At 43.7% G+C, this 19,962-nt stretch overlaps 1 protein-coding gene across 2 annotated transcripts in view; it reads left to right on the top strand.

Moving 5' to 3' along the window:
• Positions 1–16,927, top strand: part of LOC121569811 (kinesin-1 heavy chain) — a 48,440-nt gene extending 31,513 nt beyond the window's left edge. For both annotated transcript variants that reach the window (XM_041881025.2, XM_041881026.2), the window contains exons 9-25: positions 187–291; positions 1,029–1,174; positions 2,028–2,176; positions 2,582–2,772; positions 3,210–3,278; positions 5,999–6,205; positions 6,607–6,750; positions 6,999–7,187; positions 7,422–7,539; positions 7,757–7,812; positions 9,306–9,415; positions 9,608–9,709; positions 9,908–10,040; positions 11,415–11,519; positions 11,925–12,141; positions 13,667–13,796; positions 14,223–16,927. In XM_041881025.2, the coding sequence (XP_041736959.1) occupies positions 187–291; positions 1,029–1,174; positions 2,028–2,176; positions 2,582–2,772; positions 3,210–3,278; positions 5,999–6,205; positions 6,607–6,750; positions 6,999–7,187; positions 7,422–7,539; positions 7,757–7,812; positions 9,306–9,415; positions 9,608–9,709; positions 9,908–10,040; positions 11,415–11,519; positions 11,925–12,141; positions 13,667–13,785 (2,160 nt within the window). In that variant the 3' untranslated portion in view covers positions 13,786–13,796; positions 14,223–16,927. The remainder of the gene's footprint in view (positions 1–186; positions 292–1,028; positions 1,175–2,027; positions 2,177–2,581; positions 2,773–3,209; positions 3,279–5,998; positions 6,206–6,606; positions 6,751–6,998; positions 7,188–7,421; positions 7,540–7,756; positions 7,813–9,305; positions 9,416–9,607; positions 9,710–9,907; positions 10,041–11,414; positions 11,520–11,924; positions 12,142–13,666; positions 13,797–14,222) is intronic.
• The last annotated feature ends 3,035 nt before the right edge of the window (positions 16,928–19,962 follow it).

The following is a 19,962-nucleotide window of genomic DNA, read 5'->3' as shown; positions in this document are numbered from 1 at the left end:
GTTCACTACTTTTTACAAAAATAGTGCACTAAATCTAGAGTAGGGTGCCATTTGGGACACATTCTGTTTCTTAGAATTTTCTTGTGATCTAATGAAATGTCCTGTGATACAATCTTGTACCAGTGTTGTCATGAGGGCATGTGTGTTGGATTGTGATCTCTTAAAAGTGTGTGTGTGTGTGTCTAGGTGGGTAAAACTGGAGCGGAGGGAGCAGTTCTGGAAGAAGCTAAAAACATCAACAAATCCCTGTCTGCGCTGGGCAACGTCATCTCTGCCCTAGCTGAAGGCTCGGTGAGATAACATAACACTCCTCTGCTCCCTCGGGGCTGGGGAAAATGACTGCAAATGGCACACTATTCCCTAAATAGTGCACTTCTTCTTGACCTAACTCTGGTCAAAAGTAGTGCACTATATAGGGAATAGGGTGCCATTTGGGATGCAATGTCAACAAACAGCTGTTCTAACAAACAGCTGTTCTAACATATTTCTAAAGAGGACATTTTCAAGTTAGGAATGAATGATAAAATATGGGAGAAATTAAAGGAGTGTCTCATGCACAAGTCATATGCGCACACATGTCTAAATACTTGTAATCTAGGTTTTCAGTACCTGTACACAGTACAATTTACACTGGTATTACATAGAGTTCAGTCCAGGTTTTCAGTAGTATTATTCTCCAGGACAAAGTGATGAGTGTTTTATGTTGACTGTGAAGCTCAACTCCTGAGTGGCGCAGTGGTCTGTGCCACTAGAGATCCTGGTTCGAATCCAGGCTCTGTCGTAGCCGGCCGCGACCGGGAGACCCATGGGGCGGCGCACAATTGGCCCAGGGTAGGGGAGGGAATGGCCGGCAGGGATGTAGCTCAGTTGGTAGAGCATGGCATTTGCTACGCCAGGGTTGTGGGTTCGATTCCAGTATAAAAAAATAATAATAATGTATGCACTCACTAACTGTAAGTCGTCTGGATAAGAGCGTCTGCTAAATGACTAAAATGTAAATGTAAGTCCCTCTCCCCTCCTTTCTCCAGACCTATGTCCCTTACAGAGACAGTAAGATGACCCGTATCCTGCAGGACTCTCTGGGTGGTAACTGTAGGACCACCATGGTCATCTGTGCCTCGCCCTCCGCCTACAATGAGGCTGAGACAAAGTCCACACTGATGTTCGGACAGAGGTATGTACAGGACGCTCTCAGCCCCTGGATTGTATACCACGCACAACCAGTCTCAGCCCCTGTACTTAACTGTATATTAGTGGGTCCAAACTTTTTTTCTCAACCGGTATCCCCAATCACCTTTAGCTCTGTACCCCCTAATATGCAACCGATTGCGACGACTAGACTTGTGTTTTGCAAACATCTTATTCATCTTCCCAATAATCCCTTTCGAATAGTCTGCATACCCCCAGGGGTACTAGTAACTCCAGATTGAGAACCACTGCTGTATATGACCAAGAACCAGCAGTGGGGTGGAAGTTTTGTAAATGCCAATTGAATGTTGTTACATTGTTAGCAATGAGGAATATGCTACAGTCTACACAGTTTATGCTTTATAGAAGGGTTGGTTGTTTTATCAACAAAACCGATGCGTGGCAACTATGGGGCAAAACAGACGTGGTTGGCTTAGATTGGTTGACAACATGTAAACTATATATTGTCTACAATGTTTATTGAAAACATAAATACATTGGCATAATGAGCACTTCTTGTCTCTCAAATACATAATTACAGTGAATTTTTGCCATATTAGCGTAGACATGACATCAGTCAAAACAAGACATGGTATCAAGAACAAGATAAAACTAGCTGAAACGAGCCACCTACGATTCCCCACATGGCAGTTTGTCATTGATGCTAGCTATCTGGCCATCCAGAATCATAACACACGGACTTCTGCCCAATTGAATCGCATGCATCGTTTTCGTGATGTCAGCTAATCTGGCTATGGGTGGTTGCCAGTGCCACACCCAAGGTGACACTGTTTGTTTTGTGACATCAGAAAGTTAACTGTTGTGTTTGTGTGTGACAGAGCGAAGACCATTAAGAACACAGTGTGTCTGAATGTGGAGCTGACGGCAGAACAGTGGAAGAAAAAGTATGAAAGAGAGAAGGCGAAGAACACAACCCTGAGGAGCACCGTCACCTGGCTGGAGAACGAACTCAACCGCTGGAGAAACGGTACGAGAGACAAAATATGGAAACAATAGATCGATATTCAGTTAGTGTTCAAGGATACCTGATCATTTCATGAATCACGCTCATGTCCTATTTTAGGATTGAACAGGGTTGTATACATTAGTGTACTGCACAACATAGCAAAAGTTTTGCAATGTAAACCGTGTTTAGATTAAACAGTTTCCGTTGAAAAATAGTTTTCTACGGTGTGCACTAATGACTACAACCCAGGAAATAGTCTGCATGTTGTGTAGATGCCACAGAAGTTGACTTTTGTTTCTAACCCTGTCTCTCTGTCCCTCCCTCCCTCCACGGCTCCCTCCATTCCTCCCTTCCTTTTTCCCCTTCCTCCATTCCTCCCTTCCTCTTTCCCGTCCACCCTCCCTCCCTCTGTGCTGCCCCCTATAGGTGAGAGTGTGCCGGTGGAGGAGCAGTTTGACAAGGAGAAGGCTAACGCTGAGGTTCAGGCTCTAGACAACGTGGTGAACAATGAGAAGATGGCCCCCTCACCCAGCATTCCAGGGGTTAAACTGACCGACGCAGAGAAGGAGAAGTGTGAGGCTGAGCTGTCTAAACTCTACAAGCAGCTGGATGATAAGGTGAGGGAACAGAGCATCACATGACAACTTGCTAGATTCTATTTAGAGATTGACCTTGTCCACTGAGGTGCCAGAAAGATTTCCATGAGGTAGTCATTTAAAGGTAGATTCAGCGCAATGACGTAGATGCACAAAGTAAACAGCAGCAGTGGCGTTGAAGCGCGAGGCTCAACTTCTCTGCTGTTTTGTTCCAGTAGCTACCACGTTGTAGCAGCGTGAAGCGAACCCGTGCACATGCGCAGATACTCTGTGTGAGAGGAAAGTCTTGCATCGCGCTCATTGCAATATCTGTGGTGCTGCTCGTGGCACGCCATAACGCTGAGTCTACCTTTAAAATATGTTTTGCCTATTATTTTTATTGACAAGAACACTTCGGTCTAAACAACACCATTACCATCCCCCCTCCCTCCCCCTCTCTCTTCTCTCCTCTCCATCAGGATGATGAGATCAACCAGCAGAGCCAGCTGGCAGAGAAACTAAAGCAGCAGATGCTGGACCAGGAGGAGGTGAGACCCCCTGCTACCACACACGCATATACGCACCCCCCTGCTCTGTTAACCATGCCATCAGTCTGCCTGTACAGGCCCGTCAGGGGGGTTCAGACTGTTAGCTGACGGTTAGCCCAGACACAGCAGGGTTAAAGAGGCACCACAGCCTACTGCTCAGCCTGGGTAGAATCTGACATCTAACACTGTCTCCGTCTCATCTCAGCCTTCGGTAGGCTGGATTTTAATTACAGATGAATATTCTGAATTAATAATGGCTACCCCCAGTGATCTGAAAAAGTAATAGTACAATCACTACCTGGAATGGGACCGTACAGGACACACGTTCCTTTCCTCTAACCCTGGCCTGACACGCCCAATTTAGTTTTACCCTGTTGAAAGTTTAATGATCCTCCTCAGCAGACAAAAGAGAGCGGCTGTGGTAAGTAGGTCAGCCTGTAGTTCTCTTCTTCAAAGGTAAAGATGTAAATAAGATGCTGACTGTGTCCCAAATGTCACCCTATTCCCTTTATAGGAATGACTGTAATGGCATCAAACACATGGAAACCATGTGTTTTACGTATTTGATACCATTCCACCCATTCCGCTCCAACCATTACCACGAGCCCGTCCTCCCCGATTTAAGGTGCCACCTACCTCCTGTGGCCCATAGGGCTCATACAGTGGGGAAAAAAAGTATTTAGTCAGCCACCAATTGTGCAAGTTCTCCCACTTAAAAAGATGAGAGAGGCCTGTAATTTTCATCATAGGTACACGTAAACTATGACAGACAAATTTAGAAAAAAAAATCCAGAAAATCACATTGTAGGATTTTTAATGAATTTATTTGCAAATTATGGTGGAAAATAAGTATTTGGTCACCTACAAACAAGCAAGATTTCTGGCTCTCACAGACCTGTAACTTCTTCTTTAAGAGGCTCCTCTGTCCTCCACTCGTTACCTGTATTAATGGCACCCTGTTTGAACTTGTTATCAGTATAAAAGACACCTGTCCACAACCTCAAACAGTCACACTCCAAACTCCACTATGGCCAAGAACAAAGAGCTGTCAAAGGACACCAGAAACAAAATTGTAGACCTGCACCAGGCTGGGAAGACTGAATCTGCAATAGGTAAGCAGCTTGGTTTGAAGAAATCAACTGTGGGAGCAATTATTAGGAAATGGAAGACATACAAGACCACTGATAATCTCCCTTGATCTGGGGCTCCACGCAAGATCTGACCCCGTGGGGTCAAAATGATCACAAGAACGGTGAGAAAAAATCCCAGAACCACACGGGGGACCTAGTGAATGACCTGCAGAGAGCTGGGACCAAAGTAACAAAGCCTACCATCAGTAACACACTACGCTGCCAGGGACTCAAATCCTGCAGTCCCAGACGTGTCTCCCCCTGCTTAAGCCAGTACATGTCCAGGCCCGTCTGAAGTTTGCTAGAGTGCATTTGGATGATCCAGAAGAGGATTGGGGAGAATGTCATATGGTCAGATGAAACCAAAATAGAACTTTTTGGTAAAAACTCAACTCGTCGTGTTTGGAGGACAAAGAATGCTGAGTTGCATCCAAAATACACCATACCTACTGTGAAGCATGGGGGTAGAAACAGCATGCTTTGGGGCTGTTTTTCTGCAAAGGGACCAGGACGACTGATCCGTGTAAAGGAAAGAATGAATGGGGCCATGTATCGTGAGATTTTGAGTGAAAACCTCCTTCCATCAGCAAGGGCATTGAAGATGAAACGTGGCTGGGTCTTTCAGCATGACAATTATCCCAAACACACCACCCGGGCAATGAAGGAGTGGCTTCGTAAGAAGCATTTCAAGGTCCTGGAGTGGCCTAGCCAGTCTCCAGATCTCAACCCCATAGAAAATCTTTGGATGGAGTTGAAAGTCCGTGTTGCCCAGTGACAGCCCCAAAACATCACTGCTCTAGAGGAGATCTGCATGGAGGAATGGGCCAAAATACCAGCAACAGTGTGTGAAAACCTTGTGAAGACTTACAGAAAACGTTTGACCTGTGTCATTGCCAACAAAAGGTATATAACAAAGTATTGAGAAACTTTTCTTATTGACCAAATACTTATTTTCCACCATAATTTGCAAATAAATTAATAAAAAATTCTACAATGTGATTTTCTTGGATTTTTTTTCTCATTTTGTCTGTCATAGTTGACGTGTACCTATGATGAAAATTACAGGCCTCTCTCATCTTTTTAAGTGGGAGAACTTGCACAATTGGTGGCTGACTAAATACTTTTTTTCCCCACTGTAGGTCCAAAGTAGTGTGTTATTTGGGACTTATCCACTGTGATGTTGTGATTCAGATCCACAGAGACTAGTATGAGGTTCATCACCAACCCTCAGGGTTTAGGCTCTAGCTGGCTCCCATGGATAAGATGGAGAGGAGAGAAGATGTGTCCCTGGATTGCTGCGATAAATTCTATTTTAAAGCAGCAATCTGCAGTTGCTACATCCATTCTTGGACTTTAAATGTAATGATATATAGCCATTTATTCTTGAAAAATATAATTTATACATGCTTCATGAGCGTAGTTCGACTATCTTACCCCATCAGAACCCAAACTATAAGCTTGTTTTATTCCTTTGTTTGTAGACGATGTAAACGTGAACAATTACATGGTTAGAACTATACATTTTCATGGATGGTCAGTCCTTGTATCCATAGCTCTGTCTATGAATTTGAATTTGTGTTCCTTCTCCAGCTGCTGGCCTCGTCGCGTCGCGACCACGACAACCTGCAGGTGGAGCTGAACCGTCTGCAGTCCGAGAACGAGGCGTCTAAGGAGGAGGTGAAGGAGGTGCTGCAGGCCCTGGAGGAGCTGGCTGTGAACTACGACCAGAAGAGCCAGGAGGTGGAGGACAAAACTAAGGAGTTTGAGGCTCTCAGCGAGGAGCTCAACCAGAAATCGGTGAGAGGATGCCATTTTCCAATAGGCCTACCTTTTTAAAAATGTGTCTTTCCTTCTTCTCTATCTTCAACCAGAAATTGGTGAGAGGAGAACAAGTCATTCACAAACTAAACTCACCTTTTTTTATCATGGTGAGCCAAGGCTCACCAGGAGAGATGTTAGGATTGTGAAATCCTACGATGTACTCAGAATATCCTATGCCAACTACTGACACACAAGGGCAGAAGTACTGCTGGGTTTTTTTTAAAATCTCTGATTCTGTAGTTTACATTATTCATGAATGTCACTGATTGGCTGTCCACTCAGCTAGTGTCCCAGGTGTAAATCAGTCCAGGATTAGAAAGGGGGAATGAAAACCAAAAGTACCTGGAACTAAACTTGTCCTTTGTTGTCCTCCTCAGAGCATCCTGGTGTCAATCGACTCTGAGTTGCAGAAGCTGAAGGAGATGACCAACCACCAGAAGAAGAGGGTCACTGAGATGATGTCATCGCTGCTCAAAGATCTTGCTGAGATCGGCATCGCTGTGGGCAGCAATGACATCAAGGTACGCATCATCATTCAGCGCCATGCCAGCCAGTCATGGAAGGGAAGACCAGTATTGGGATACCTTTTGGGGATTCCTGGGAAGAGTGGAAGCCTGTGTGGCTCTTATACAGTATTTACCAATTAGCCTCATCCCAAACATAAGTAACCTCATCCTTAACTATGCTTTAGGTACACTATATCAGATGTATGTCTTTTGCACGGTGACATTTGAGTCTTACGTTTGTGCCTTTACCTCCTCTCCTCCAGCAACACGAGGGCAGTGGTCTGATAGACGAGGAGTTCACGGTGGCTCGTCTGTACATTAGTAAGATGAAGTCGGAGGTGAAGACCATGGTGAAACGCAGCAAGCAGCTGGAGAGCACCCAGGCCGAGAGCAACGAGAAGATGGACGAGAACGAGAAGGAGCTGGCCGCCTGTCAGCTACGCATCTCCCAGGTAACCATCGTCACCTGGGACAGAGGGCTTGAGAGAAGGTGTCACAGGGTGGCTGTCGTTCAAATAAAAATGTAGTCACTTCTCTTGGGGTCAATTCTATTTCAATTCAGAGAATGAAAAGCAATGAGGAACATTGGATCTGGATTACAGTGTACTTCTTGAATTCATTGAATTGAAATGGAATCAACCCCAACCCTGGTTCCATGTATTGCACCATTTTAATTCCCCCCTCAGCACGAGGCTAAGATCAAGTCCCTGACAGAGTACCTTCAGAACGTGGAGCAGAAGAAAAGACAGCTGGAGGAGAACGTAGACTCTTTGAATGAGGAACTGGTCAAGATCAGCGCTCAGGGTGACTACAACATTATGTATCCTATTCAAACAGGAATATCCCACCCCATCCCTCTTTTGCGTGGAAGACCTTTCCCCAAGAAGGCACATCACACATTCCTTATTGAAATGTGTATTTTGATATGTTATTTCTACAAAACCATGGACACATTTGGCTACAAGTTGAGGCCTAGCTTTTCAAGGTTGCTGACACCCATCTTCTGTTTCTCCCCTTGCAGAGAAAGTTCAGGCTATGGAGAAGGAAAATGAGGTCCAAACTGCCACCGAAGTCAAGGTATGACCAACAGTGGATTTCTCCTTACAGGCTATTCTTTCCTAACTGGATAACCGATCATTTAGATTATTGAAACATTTTGTGTTGGTAATCATTTGTATATTTGTGTACAATCATGGAGAATATTGTATGTTTGATTCCTGTATGGGCCAAATACACTCAATATACAGTACCAGTCAAACGTTTGGACACACCTACTCATTCCAGGGTTTTTCTTTATTTTTACTATTTTCTACATTATAGAACAATAGTGAAGACATCAAAACTATGAAATAACACATGGAATCATGTAGTAACCAAAAAAGTGTTAAACAAATCAAAATATATTATATTTGAGATTCTTCAAAGTAGCCACCCTTTGCCTTGATGACAGCTTTGCACACTATTGGCATTCTCTCAACCAGCTTCATGAGGTAGTCACCTGGAATGCATTTCAATTAACAGGTGTGCCTTGTTAAAAGCTAATTTGTGGAATTTCTTTCCTTAATGTGTTTGAGGCAATCAGTTGTGACAAGGTAGGGGTGGTGTACAGAACATAGCCCTATTTGGTAAATCAACTGTTCAGAGGAGACTGCGTGAATCAGGTCGAATTGCTGCAAAGAAACTACTACTAAAGGACACCAATAAGAAGAAGAGACTTGCTTGGGCCAAGAAACACGAGCAATGGACATTAGGCCGGTGGAAATCTGTCCTTTGGTCTGATGAGTCTCCGCATGTGTGGTTCCCACCGTGAAGCATGGAGGAGGAGGCGTGATGGTGTAGTGGTGCTTTGCTGGTGACACTGTCTGTGATTTATTTAGAATTCAAGGCACACTTAACCAGCATGGATACCACCGCATTCTGCAGCGATACGCCATCCCATCTGGTTTGCACTTCGTGGGACTATCATTTGTTTTTCAACAGGACAATGACCCAAAACACACCTCCAGGCTATGTAAGGGCTATTTGACCAAGGAGAGTGATGGAGTGCTGCATCAGATTACCTGGCCTCCACAATCACCCGACCCCAACCCAATTGAGATGGTTTGGGATGAGTTGGACTGCAGAGTGAAGGAAAAGCAGCCAACAAGTGCTCAGCATATGTGGGAACTCCTTCAAGACTGTTGGAAAAGCATTCCTCATGAAGCTGGTTGAGAAAATGCCAAGAGTGTTCAAAGCTGTCATCAAGGCAAAGGGTGGCTACTTTGAAGAATCTCAAATATATTTTGATTTGTTGAACACTTTATCTGGTTACCACATGATTCCATATGTGTTTTTTCAGAGTTTTGATATCTTCACTATTATTCTGCAATGTAGAAAATAGTAAAAAATAAAGAAAAACCCTGGAATGAGTAGGTGTGTCCAACCTTTTGACTGGTACTGTACGTCTTTGTCAAAGTTGACAGCTATGAAAGTCACTTCAGATAAGTTTCTGCTTAAAATTCCATATGATTTTGTGTTGGTACTCAGCTGTAATATATTTGTTGGTAACTAGTTGTGTGTGTTTTTGCTAGGAGGCGGTTGAGCATCAGATCCAGTCTCACCGCGAGGCCCATCAGAAACAGATCAGCAGCCTGAGAGACGAGCTGGACAACAAGGAGAAACTCATCACTGAGCTCCAGGAGTAAGGGAACACAACACACACACACACACACACACACTACGTGCACGCATGCGCTGACACACACACACACACACACACACACACACACACAATTCCTTGAGGCCCATCAGACACAAAGACCACATATGGAAAAACGATTTGTTAGTTAGTTGCTGTCTCTGTCTCACTATCTGTATCTGTCTCGCTCTCTAGTCTGAACCAGAAGATCATGCTGGAACAGGAGCGTCTGAGGGTGGAGCACGAGAAACTCAAATCCACCGACCAGGACAAGAGCCGCAAATTGCACGAGCTCACGTACGTAACCACCCATCCAGTTGCCTTACCCAGTTGCCATCGTAAACACACAATCAATATTCACACACTATCATTTGTTCTTAGCTGATTAGCCTGGATAAATGACAATAAATGAATCACCAATGTCTGCAAACGCATGAAAAGCTGTGATGTGGCAATGAGGAATCATTGATCTGGTTGTGTGTCTGTGTTTTACAGGGTGATGCAGGATAGGAGAGAGCAGGCCAGACAAGACCTGAAGGGACTGGAGGAGACGGTGGCTAAGGAGCTCCAGACACTCCACAACCTCAGAAAACTGTTTGTTCAGGACCTGGCTACCAGAGTCAAGAAGGTACAACACACGGTGTTAGCTTTTATCAAGCATTTAACTTGAAGAGCGAGAGCTGCAACTTTCCCCCCCTCATTAGCCTTTTACAAAGACAGAGAAGGAACCATATGAATCAATTACTTTAACAAATATCCCCTCTTTGCCTATGTACTATTTACTTACCACTGATTTGAAAAAGTAATAGTACAATCACTACCTGCAATGGAACCGTACAGGACACACATGTTCCTTTCCACTAACTCTGGTCTGACGTGCCCACTTTAGTTTTACCCTGTTGAAAGTCTAATGATCCTCCTCAGCAGACAAAAGTGATAGGCTGTGGTAAGTAGGTCAGCCTGTAAAGATGTAAATAAGATGCTGACTGTGTCTCAAATGGCACCCTATTCCCTTTATAGTGCACTACTTTTGACCAGTGTCCATAGGGCTCGTAGGTCCAAAGTAGTGCATTATTTAGGGAATAGGGTGCCATTTGGGAAGCGTCCACTGTGATGTTGTGATTCAGATCCTCAGAGACTAGTATGAGGTTCATCACCAACCCTCAGGGTTTAGGCTCTAGCTGGCTCCCATGGATAAGATGGAGAGGAGAGAAGATGTGTCCCTGGATTGCTGCGATAAGTGTGATTTTAAGTTTGATTTAAAGCAGCAATCTGCAGTTGCTACATTCATTTTTTTACTTGAAATCTAATGATATATTGCCATTGATTCTCAAAGAATATAACTGATACATGTTTTATGCGCTTAGTTTGACTCTTACCCCATCATAACCAAAACTATAAGCTTGTTTTATTCCTTTGTTTGTAAATAATGTAATTGTAAACAACTACTGTATAGCCTCAAAACATGGTTAGAACTATACATTTTCATGGATGGTCAGTCCTTGTATCCATAGCTCTGTCTATGAATTTGAAAGTGGTTACATTTCTCCAGCCCTATCCCTCAGCTTTCTACCAAAACAGTGGCGGGGTATGCTTTATTGTTTGAAAATGCAGATTTCCCCTTTAAAAGTCATACCCTGTCTCTTATCTGCTCTCTTGCGTTATATTTTTTCTAAGCTTGTGGTTTTCGTAACACAATTCTGCATTGAAAGTGTATGGGTCGCAGTTGGTCGCAGTTGTAAATGACAACTTGTTCTCAACTGGCTTACCTGGTTAAATAAAGGTGAAATAAAAAATAATACAAAAATGGGTCCGTGAAAGGCACAATTTGGTATATTAATTTACAGTTTCTCAATGGTTATTTAAAACTCAAATGTGGCTTTAATGGTGCCTTTCACAGAAAATTGAGAAATGTATGTGTCTCATAAATTATAAATAAATGGAGAGAGAAATGATAAATGTGCTATAAAAGTAAATGCTCTATAATGTATGTTTTCTGCAGAGCGCTGAGATGGACTCAGATGATACAGGGGGCAGTGCTGCTCAGAAACAGAAGATCTCCTTTCTGGAGAACAACCTGGAACAGCTTACAAAGGTCCACAAACAGGTAAACAAACATACACAACTAAACATACGCACGTTGTTAGTGCTCCCATGGCAGAGAAGTATCCTGCTATGATTGAATGGTGTGGTTTACTAAAGTCAGTAAGCAGGTACAGACCACAGAATTAGAATGAGTATAATGCACTTACCCATTCATTTCATGGGGTCTATGCCCATTCATTCTATGGTACAGACCACAGCCCTTTATTGTAATAGAAGTTACAGACGTGCCAAATGACTCCCAATATACTCTTTCTGTCAACACAAATGTTCTTCACAAATCAAAAAGGTACCAGGGACAACTGTAATGTGACTGAAATCATTAATTAGTGAGTGAACCATGTATTCATAGATTTGCCTATATACCAGGTTACGTCATCGCTCTCTCTCCCCCCTTCTTCATCTCTAGCTGGTGCGTGATAATGCAGACCTGCGCTGTGAGCTTCCTAAACTGGAGAAGCGTCTGCGTGCTACGGCTGAGCGGGTCAAGGCCCTGGAGTCGGCCCTGAAGGAGGCCAAAGAGAACGCCGCACGTGACCGCAAACGCTACCAGCAGGAGGTGGACCGCATCAAAGAGGCCGTCAGGGCCAAGAACATGGCCAGGAGGGGCCACTCTGCTCAGATCGGTGTGGAACACACGCATATGCACAAATTAATTCGCATGCACACACACATACATACACTATATATAGTATATATACAAAAGTATGTGGACATCCCTTCAAATGAGTGGATTCGGCCATTTCAGCCACACCCGTTGCTGACAGGTGTATAAAATCGAGCATACAGCCATGCAATCTCCATAGACAAACATTGGCAGTAGAATGGCCTTACTGAAGAGCTCAGTGACTTTAAACGTGGCACCGTCATAGGATGCCACCTTTCCAACAAGTCAGTTCGTAACATTTCTGCCCTGCTGGAGCCGCCCCGACAACTGTAAGTGCTGTTATTATGAAGTGGAAACGTCTAGGAGCAACAACGGCTCAACCACGAAGTGGTAGGCCACACAAGCTCACAGAATGGGAACGCAGAGTGCTGAAGTGCGTAGCGCATAAAAATCGTCTGTCCTCGGTTGCAACACTCGCTACCGAGATCCAAACTGCCTCTGGAAGCAACGTCAGCAGAAGAACTGTTCATCGGGAGTTTCATAATATTGGTTTCCATGGCCGAGCAGCCACTGATAAGCCTAAAATCACCATGCGCAATGCCAAGCGTCGGCTGGAGTGGTGTAAAGCTTGCCTCCATTGGACTCTGGAGCAGTGGAAATGCGTTCTCTAGAGTGATGAATCGTGCTACACCATCTGGCAGTCCGACGGACGAATCTGAGTTTGGCGGATGCCAGGAAACGCTACCTGCCCCAATGCATAATGCCAACTGTAAAGTTTGGTGGAGGAGGAATAATAGTCTGGGGCTGTTTTTCATGGTTGGGGCTAGGCCCCTTAGTTCCAGTGAAGGGAAATCTTAACGCTACAGCATACAATTACATTCTAGACAATTCTGTGCTTCCAACTTTGTGGCAACAGTTTGGGGAAGGCCCTTTCCTGTTTCAGCATGACAATGCCCCCGTGCAAAAAAGCGAGGTCCATACAGAAATGGTTTGTCGAGATCGGTGTGGAAGAACTTGACTGGCCTGCACAGAGCCCTGACCTCAACCCCATCGAACACCATTGGGATGAATTGGAACGCCGACTGCGAGCCAGGCCTAATCGCCCAACATCAGTACCCAATCTCACTAATGCTCTTGTGGCTGAATGGAAGCAGGTCCTCTCAGCAATGTTCCAACATCTAGTGGAAAGCCTTCCCAGAAGAGTGGAGGCTGTTATAGCAGCAAAGGGGGGGACCAACTCCATATTAATGCCCATAATCTTGGAATGAGATGTTCAATGAGCAGGTGTCCACATACTTTTGGTCATGTAGTGTACATACACACACACTGATTTAAAGGTTAAATGCTAGCTTTTTATTCAGAGAAATCTGTCCTCTGTTTTGCCTGATATAATCTAGGACTGATGCTTGTATTGGTCTGTAATACTGGTACATGTAAAAACATAACATTTGTACATTTTGGTCATTTAGCAGATGCTAAATAATGATGCCATTTAGTGTTCCTTTGATGGTATGTAACCAGTGCTGTGCCTTTGACCTCCCTAGCCAAACCCATTCGGCCTGGCCAGCCCCCTGTGGCGTCCCCCACCCACCCCAACGTCAACCGGACAGGGCTCTTCAACAGCCAGCCCACCGCCATCAGAGGAGGAGGGGCCAAGCAATGAGTGGACAAGAAGTAAGTCAAGGGCCTTTTTTCAATTGCATACTCCTCACATCTTCTGTCCTCGCCTCCTTCTCAAAAGCCATTGGAAGAGAAGGTCAGATGTGAGGGACCTCTGGCTTTCTCATCAATAGGTTTTGAGAAGGTGGCAAGGAGAGCGGATGCAAGGAGTATGCAATTGAGATTCTTTCAAGGCCTCTCAGAAGAGTGTACTGAGCCAATCTGATGCCTTTCAGGGAGTTCTGTTCGGGTGGGAGAAAAAAATGTTAAACCGGGAGGCACTACCTGAATTTGTCCAATAAGAACACAGATATTATTTTTCTGTTGCAAAACGTTTTACTTCGGTGTGCCCTACTGAACATGACCCTGTTTTATAGACAAGGCAGAGATGGCAGCAGAGCTCACACAAGTAATTATTTTTCTCCACTCTCTTTCTGTCAGCTGCTGAAGAAGAAGATAAACATAATCACAGTCAGATGAAGATGCAAAGATCACCCACAGGAGCTGGCATTCCACTTGACAGAACTGTCACATAATGGGACAATTCTTCCAGTATCAACGTTTATTTATATATATGAATAAGATATATATAAGAAATAGATACAGGCTGTACAGTTCTTTTTCATGATCCTTTTTGTTTTCATGTATGAATGAAATAATTGATTTCCTTACAAAACAAAAGAGAACACGGACAGAGAACAAACAAAATACAAAAATGTTGCAATCTTGGCGCCTGGCGGATTAACATATAACTAATAATGTGTAGCTCTTCCATTTTATTTATCGCACAGCAGTTTGTCCATTAATGTCCTAAAAGATTTTAGTCTGCATTGTGCCAAGTTAAATGTATGTCATCGCAGGTTCTCAAAAAACAAAACAAAAAAACACTAAAAGGTTGGAATCCGCTGAGAAGCATCCAAGCCTGATTTTTATGTACAGCATATCATCAAGTTATCCCTCCTGTCTAGATCAATAAAGCTTATTTTAAAGTTTAAACACAGTAAAAACACACTACTGGCCTCTATTGTACAGTTAGAATGAGCACTGAACTATTTTCTTTTCACTTTGTTTCTTTCGGGGCTGAAATGCTGTAGTAGAGCACATCTTCAGGACCGTGCACCAGTGATTGACAGAAAATGAGTCCCAAATGGCACCCTATTCCCTTTATAGTTAACTACTTTTGACCAGAGCCTAGTCAAAGGTAGTGCACTAAATAGAGAATAGGGCTCCATTTGAGAGTCATGCAGTTTTATAGAAGAACTGTGAAGAATGGCAGACAAATGCAAAAAAATGAGATTTTGTCACGTATTCGAAAATTAAGCTGCTTCAATGTCATACCTACCCAAGTCCAAGATATCCAGTCAATGTTAATATACTGTATGATGAAATTGTAATGGATGAACTGCTAGGTTCCTTAGCAATTTATGTATATCAATATTACCATATGCAGAGTATGCCATTTGGGGAAAAACTTAAAAAATGCAACACCCATTTGTCCCACTGATGTCAATGTTATCACTGAAGAGAAAAGTATATCAGTGGAAAGGTTACTTCTCGGACCACAAAAAGATTGTTCTAAATGATTGACTGATCAGGTCATGAGTTCCTTCTTACTCCTAATGCATTTGTGAAGTTGATGATTTTTGTCACTATGCCAGCTATCCCTCCACCTATCAAAATACAATAAACGATAATGCTCTATCTGAAAGATGACGTTTACACAAATGTCCTGCGATGACATTAAAGGAATGGGTTAACTTGATTTTCCATTGGTCATTGTGGAATAGTTTGAGAGACGAGGGATCATGAAATATTTACCCCCCCATCCCCCCCACACTTTAGGTCGAGCAATCATGAGTTTCATTGTTTCTTTTGATGTGCACATTTTGTTTCTGTGCTTACTGCCTATGCATAGTTGATAGTTTAGGCATACATTGGAGGGATTTTCTGTTTTTCCTCTTTATTTTTCAAATGTGTTCTTTATCTGTGTGCCCAAATCTGTCTATATGAGTCACTGACTCTTCAGCAGCCCAACTTTTTCATATTCTGACAAATGACACTGCACACCTGCCTCTTGTGTGCAGGCTAAAGAGGCAGTGGCTTGCTTGGAGTGGTGAATTGGGATCTGCGGCTACACTCCATGTCCAAAATAGCTAATGCATTGCTTCATTCTAAGTAACCTTGTCTCCTCCCAATTGCGCATTGGGAGGAAGTGTCTAGTGAACGAGATTACATTCAAGTGGTATGCTAATGCATATATAGGAACAGAGCCTGTGTCTTATCCAAGTAGTCACCAGTCTTCATAACACCATCCTTCCCGTGCTACAGTAGATAGATGCCATCTGTGAGTTATTTATTGCTGTGCTGGCTGTGTAGGCAGGGGTATGAGGTTTAGACTTTTTGTTTTTTTACTTCCTAAATTATGTTTTTAGTTTTGTTTACCATTATTATTGATTTAACTATTTGTATCTTCCATCAGAAAATGAAATGATCCTAAATGTTGTCCTTCCCATAATGTGTGTAAAACAAACTGAAGCATTAGCAAAGCAATGACTGTCTGTTGTGTAATAGCTCAGTGCTGTAAAGACCTGACTAAAGTGAGTGCAATTATGGATCAGGTTATTGATGAGTCATTGAACTACACAAGGATTAAGTGGGGAAGATGGACCTGCATCTAAAACAAAGTAAAACATACTAAAATGAACAAAACACTCTCCTGACTTTTGGTTTGTCATTTATCATTATCAGGATGTGATCTTTGAAGTTGAAATTTAACCTAAAGCACTTTTTAAATGTATATTGGATTATAACTGTAGCTGTCATAACTGTAACCTTCCATAAAGGAGATATTAAATACCAATTCCGCTCCTTTTCTGCAAAAGAAAAAAGAAACAAGCGAAGCATTGCTGGAGTTCTGTCTTTGGGTTGTAAACTAAAGTCAATCAAATGATTGAAAGCTCATCATGGGGTCTTGTTAGGACGGTTGGGCTGTCTATGATGCAAATTGTGTGTGTATTATACAGTATATAACCATAGGGAAATCAATGCATTGCAGTGTACTGTATATCATTATCAAGTGCTTTCTGTAGCCTTGGTTCACAAGTTTTTAATCTAGAGATGAAACCAATAAAGTCTCAGAGAAGTTAGTGCACTGCTTACTCATTTATTATGGTCAACGTTTGTTTCATCAGGAAAGGGAAGGAATCGCTCTCCAAGGTGCGTGAATTGAGGAGCAAACTGAAGTGAAGAGGAAATTCCGCAACTCTTACAGAGCAGTGTAAGTTGATAAACCTGCTTCTTGTTCAAAGTGAGTGTTTCCCCTTTGTGGTTGGAGTTTTAACTCACAGGAGGGAGATGATGGTATCACAGGGAGAGGATGGGATCCAAATATCATACTGACTGAGTCCCTACACCTTTGGTAAAAGTACAGTGAGGGAAAAAGGTATTTGATCCCCTGCTGATTTTGTACATTTGCCCACTGACAAAGACATGATCAGTCTATAATTTTAATGGTAGGTTTATTTGAACAGTGAGAGACAGAATAACAACAATAAAATCCAGAAAAATGCATGTCAAAAATGTTATAAATTGATTTGCATTTTAATGAGGGAAATAAGTATTTGACCCCTCTGCAAAACATGACTTAGTACTTGGTGGCAAAACCCTTGTTGGCAATCACAGAGGTCAGACGTTTCTTGTAGTTGGCCACCAGGTTTGCACACATCTCAGGAGGGATTTTGTCCCACTCCTCTTTGCAGATCTTTTCCAAGTCATTAAGGTTTCGAGGCTGACGTTTGGCAACTCGAACCTTCAGCTCCCTCCACAGATTTTCTATGGGATTAAGGTCTGGAGACTGGCTAGGCCTTCCAGGACCTTAATGTGCTGCTTCTTCTTGAGCCCCTCCTTTGTTGCCTTGGCCGTGTGTTTTGGGTCATTGTCATGCTGGATTTCCCATCCACGACCCATTTTCAATGCCCTGGCTGAGGGAAGGAGGTTCTCACTCAAGATTTGACGGTACATGGCCCCGTCCATCGTCCCTTTGATGCGTTGAAGTTGTCCTGTCCCCTTAGCAGAAAAACACCCCCAAAGCATAATGTTTCCACCTCCCATGTTTGACGGTGGGGATGGTGTTCTTGGGGTCATAGGCAGCATTCCTCCTCCTCCAAACACGGCGAGTTGGTCTCATCTGACCACAACACTTTCACCCAGTTCTCCTCTGAATCATTCAGATGTTCATTGGCAAACTTCAGACGGGCCTGTATATGTGCTTTCTTGAGCAGGGGGACCTTGCGGGCGCTGCAGGATTTCAGTCCTTCACGGCGTAGTGTGTTACCAATTGTTTTCTTGGTGACTATGGTCCCAGCTGCCTTGAGATCATTGACAAGATCCTCCCGTGTAGTTCTGGGCTGATTCCTCACCGTTCTCATGATCATTGCAACTCCACAAGGTGAGATCTTGCATGGAGCCCCAGGCCGAGGGAGATTGACAGTTATTTTGTGTTTCTTCCACTTGCGAATAATCGCACCAACTGTTGTCACCTTCTCACCAAGCTGCTTGGCGATGGTCTTGTAGCCCATTCCAGCCTTGTGTAGGTCTAAAATCTTGTCCCTGACATCATTGGAGAGCTCTTTGGTCTTGGCCATGGCGGAGAGTTTGGAATCTGATTGATTGATTGCTTCTGTGGACAGGTGTCTTTTATACAGGTAACAAGCTGAGATTAGGAGCACTCCCTTTAAGAGTGTGCTCCTAATCACAGCTCGTTACCTGTATAAAAGACACCTGGGAGCCAGACATCTTTCTGATTGAGAGGAGGTCAAATACTTATTTCCCTCATTAAAATGCAAATCAATTTAAAATTTTTGACATGTGTTTTTCTGGATTTTTTTGTTGTTATTCTGTCTCTCACTGTTCAAATAAACCTACCATTAAAATTATAGACTGATCATTTCTTTGTCAGTGGGCAAACGTACAAAATCAGCAGGGGATCAAATACTTTTTTCCCTCACTGTACATGTAAACTCAGCAAAAAAAGAAAAGTCCCTATTGCAGGACCTTGTCTTTCAAAGATCATTTGTAAAAATCAAAATAACTTCACAGATCTTAATTGTAAAGGGTTTAAACACTGTTTCCCATGCTTGTTCAATGAACCATAAACAATTAATGAACATGCACCTGTGGAACAGTCGTTAAGACACTAACAGCTTACAGACGGTAGGCAATTAAGGTCACAGTTATGAAAACTTAGGACACTAAAGAGGCCTTTCTACTGACTCTGAAAAACACAAAACGAAAGATGCCCAGGGTCCCTGCTCATCTGCGTGAACGTGCCTTAGGCATGCTGCAAGGAGGCATGAGGACTGCAGATGTGGCCAGGGCAATACATTTCAATGTCCGTATTGTGAGACGCCTAAGACAGCGCTACAGGGAGACAGGACGGACAGCTGATCGTCCTCCCAGTGGCAGACCACGTGTAACAACACCTGCACAGGATCCGTACATCTGAACATCACACCTGTGGGACAGATACAGGATGGCAACAACAACTGCCCGAGTTACACCAGGAATGCACAATCCCTCCATCAGTGCTCAGACTCCGCAATAGGCTGAGAGAGGCTGGACTGAGGACTTGTAGGCCTGTTGTAAGGCAGGTCCTCACCAGACATCACCGGCAACAACGGGCACAAGCCCACCGTCGCTGGACCAGACAGGATTGGCAAAAAGTGCTCTTCACTGACGAGTTGCGGTTTTGTCTCGCCAGGGGTGATGGTCGGATTTGCATTTATTTTCGAAGGAATGAGCGTTACACCGAGGCCTGTACTCTGGCGCGGGATCGATTTGGAGGTGGAGGGTCCGTCATGGTCATCGGACTGAGCTTGTTGTCATTGCAGGCAATCTCAACGCTGTGCGTTACAGGGAAGACATCCTCCTCCCTCGTGGTACCCTTCCTGCAGGCTCATCCTGACATGACCCTCCAGCATGACAATGCCACCAGCCATACTGCTTGTTCTGTGCGTGATTTCCTGCAAGACAGGAATGTCAGTGTTCTGCCATGGCCAGCAAAGAGCCCGGATCTCAATCCCATTGAGCACGTCTGGGACCTGTTGGATCGGAGGGTGAGGGCTAGGGCCACGCTTGCAACGCCAGGGTTGTGGGTTCGTTTCCCACGGGGGGCCAGTATGAA

Source organism: Coregonus clupeaformis, chromosome 7, assembly GCF_020615455.1.
Source record: "Coregonus clupeaformis isolate EN_2021a chromosome 7, ASM2061545v1, whole genome shotgun sequence".
Classification (NCBI taxonomy): domain Eukaryota; kingdom Metazoa; phylum Chordata; class Actinopteri; order Salmoniformes; family Salmonidae; genus Coregonus; species Coregonus clupeaformis.
Note: the sequence above shows the minus strand (reverse complement) of the source record. Positions and strands in the feature narration are given on the sequence as shown.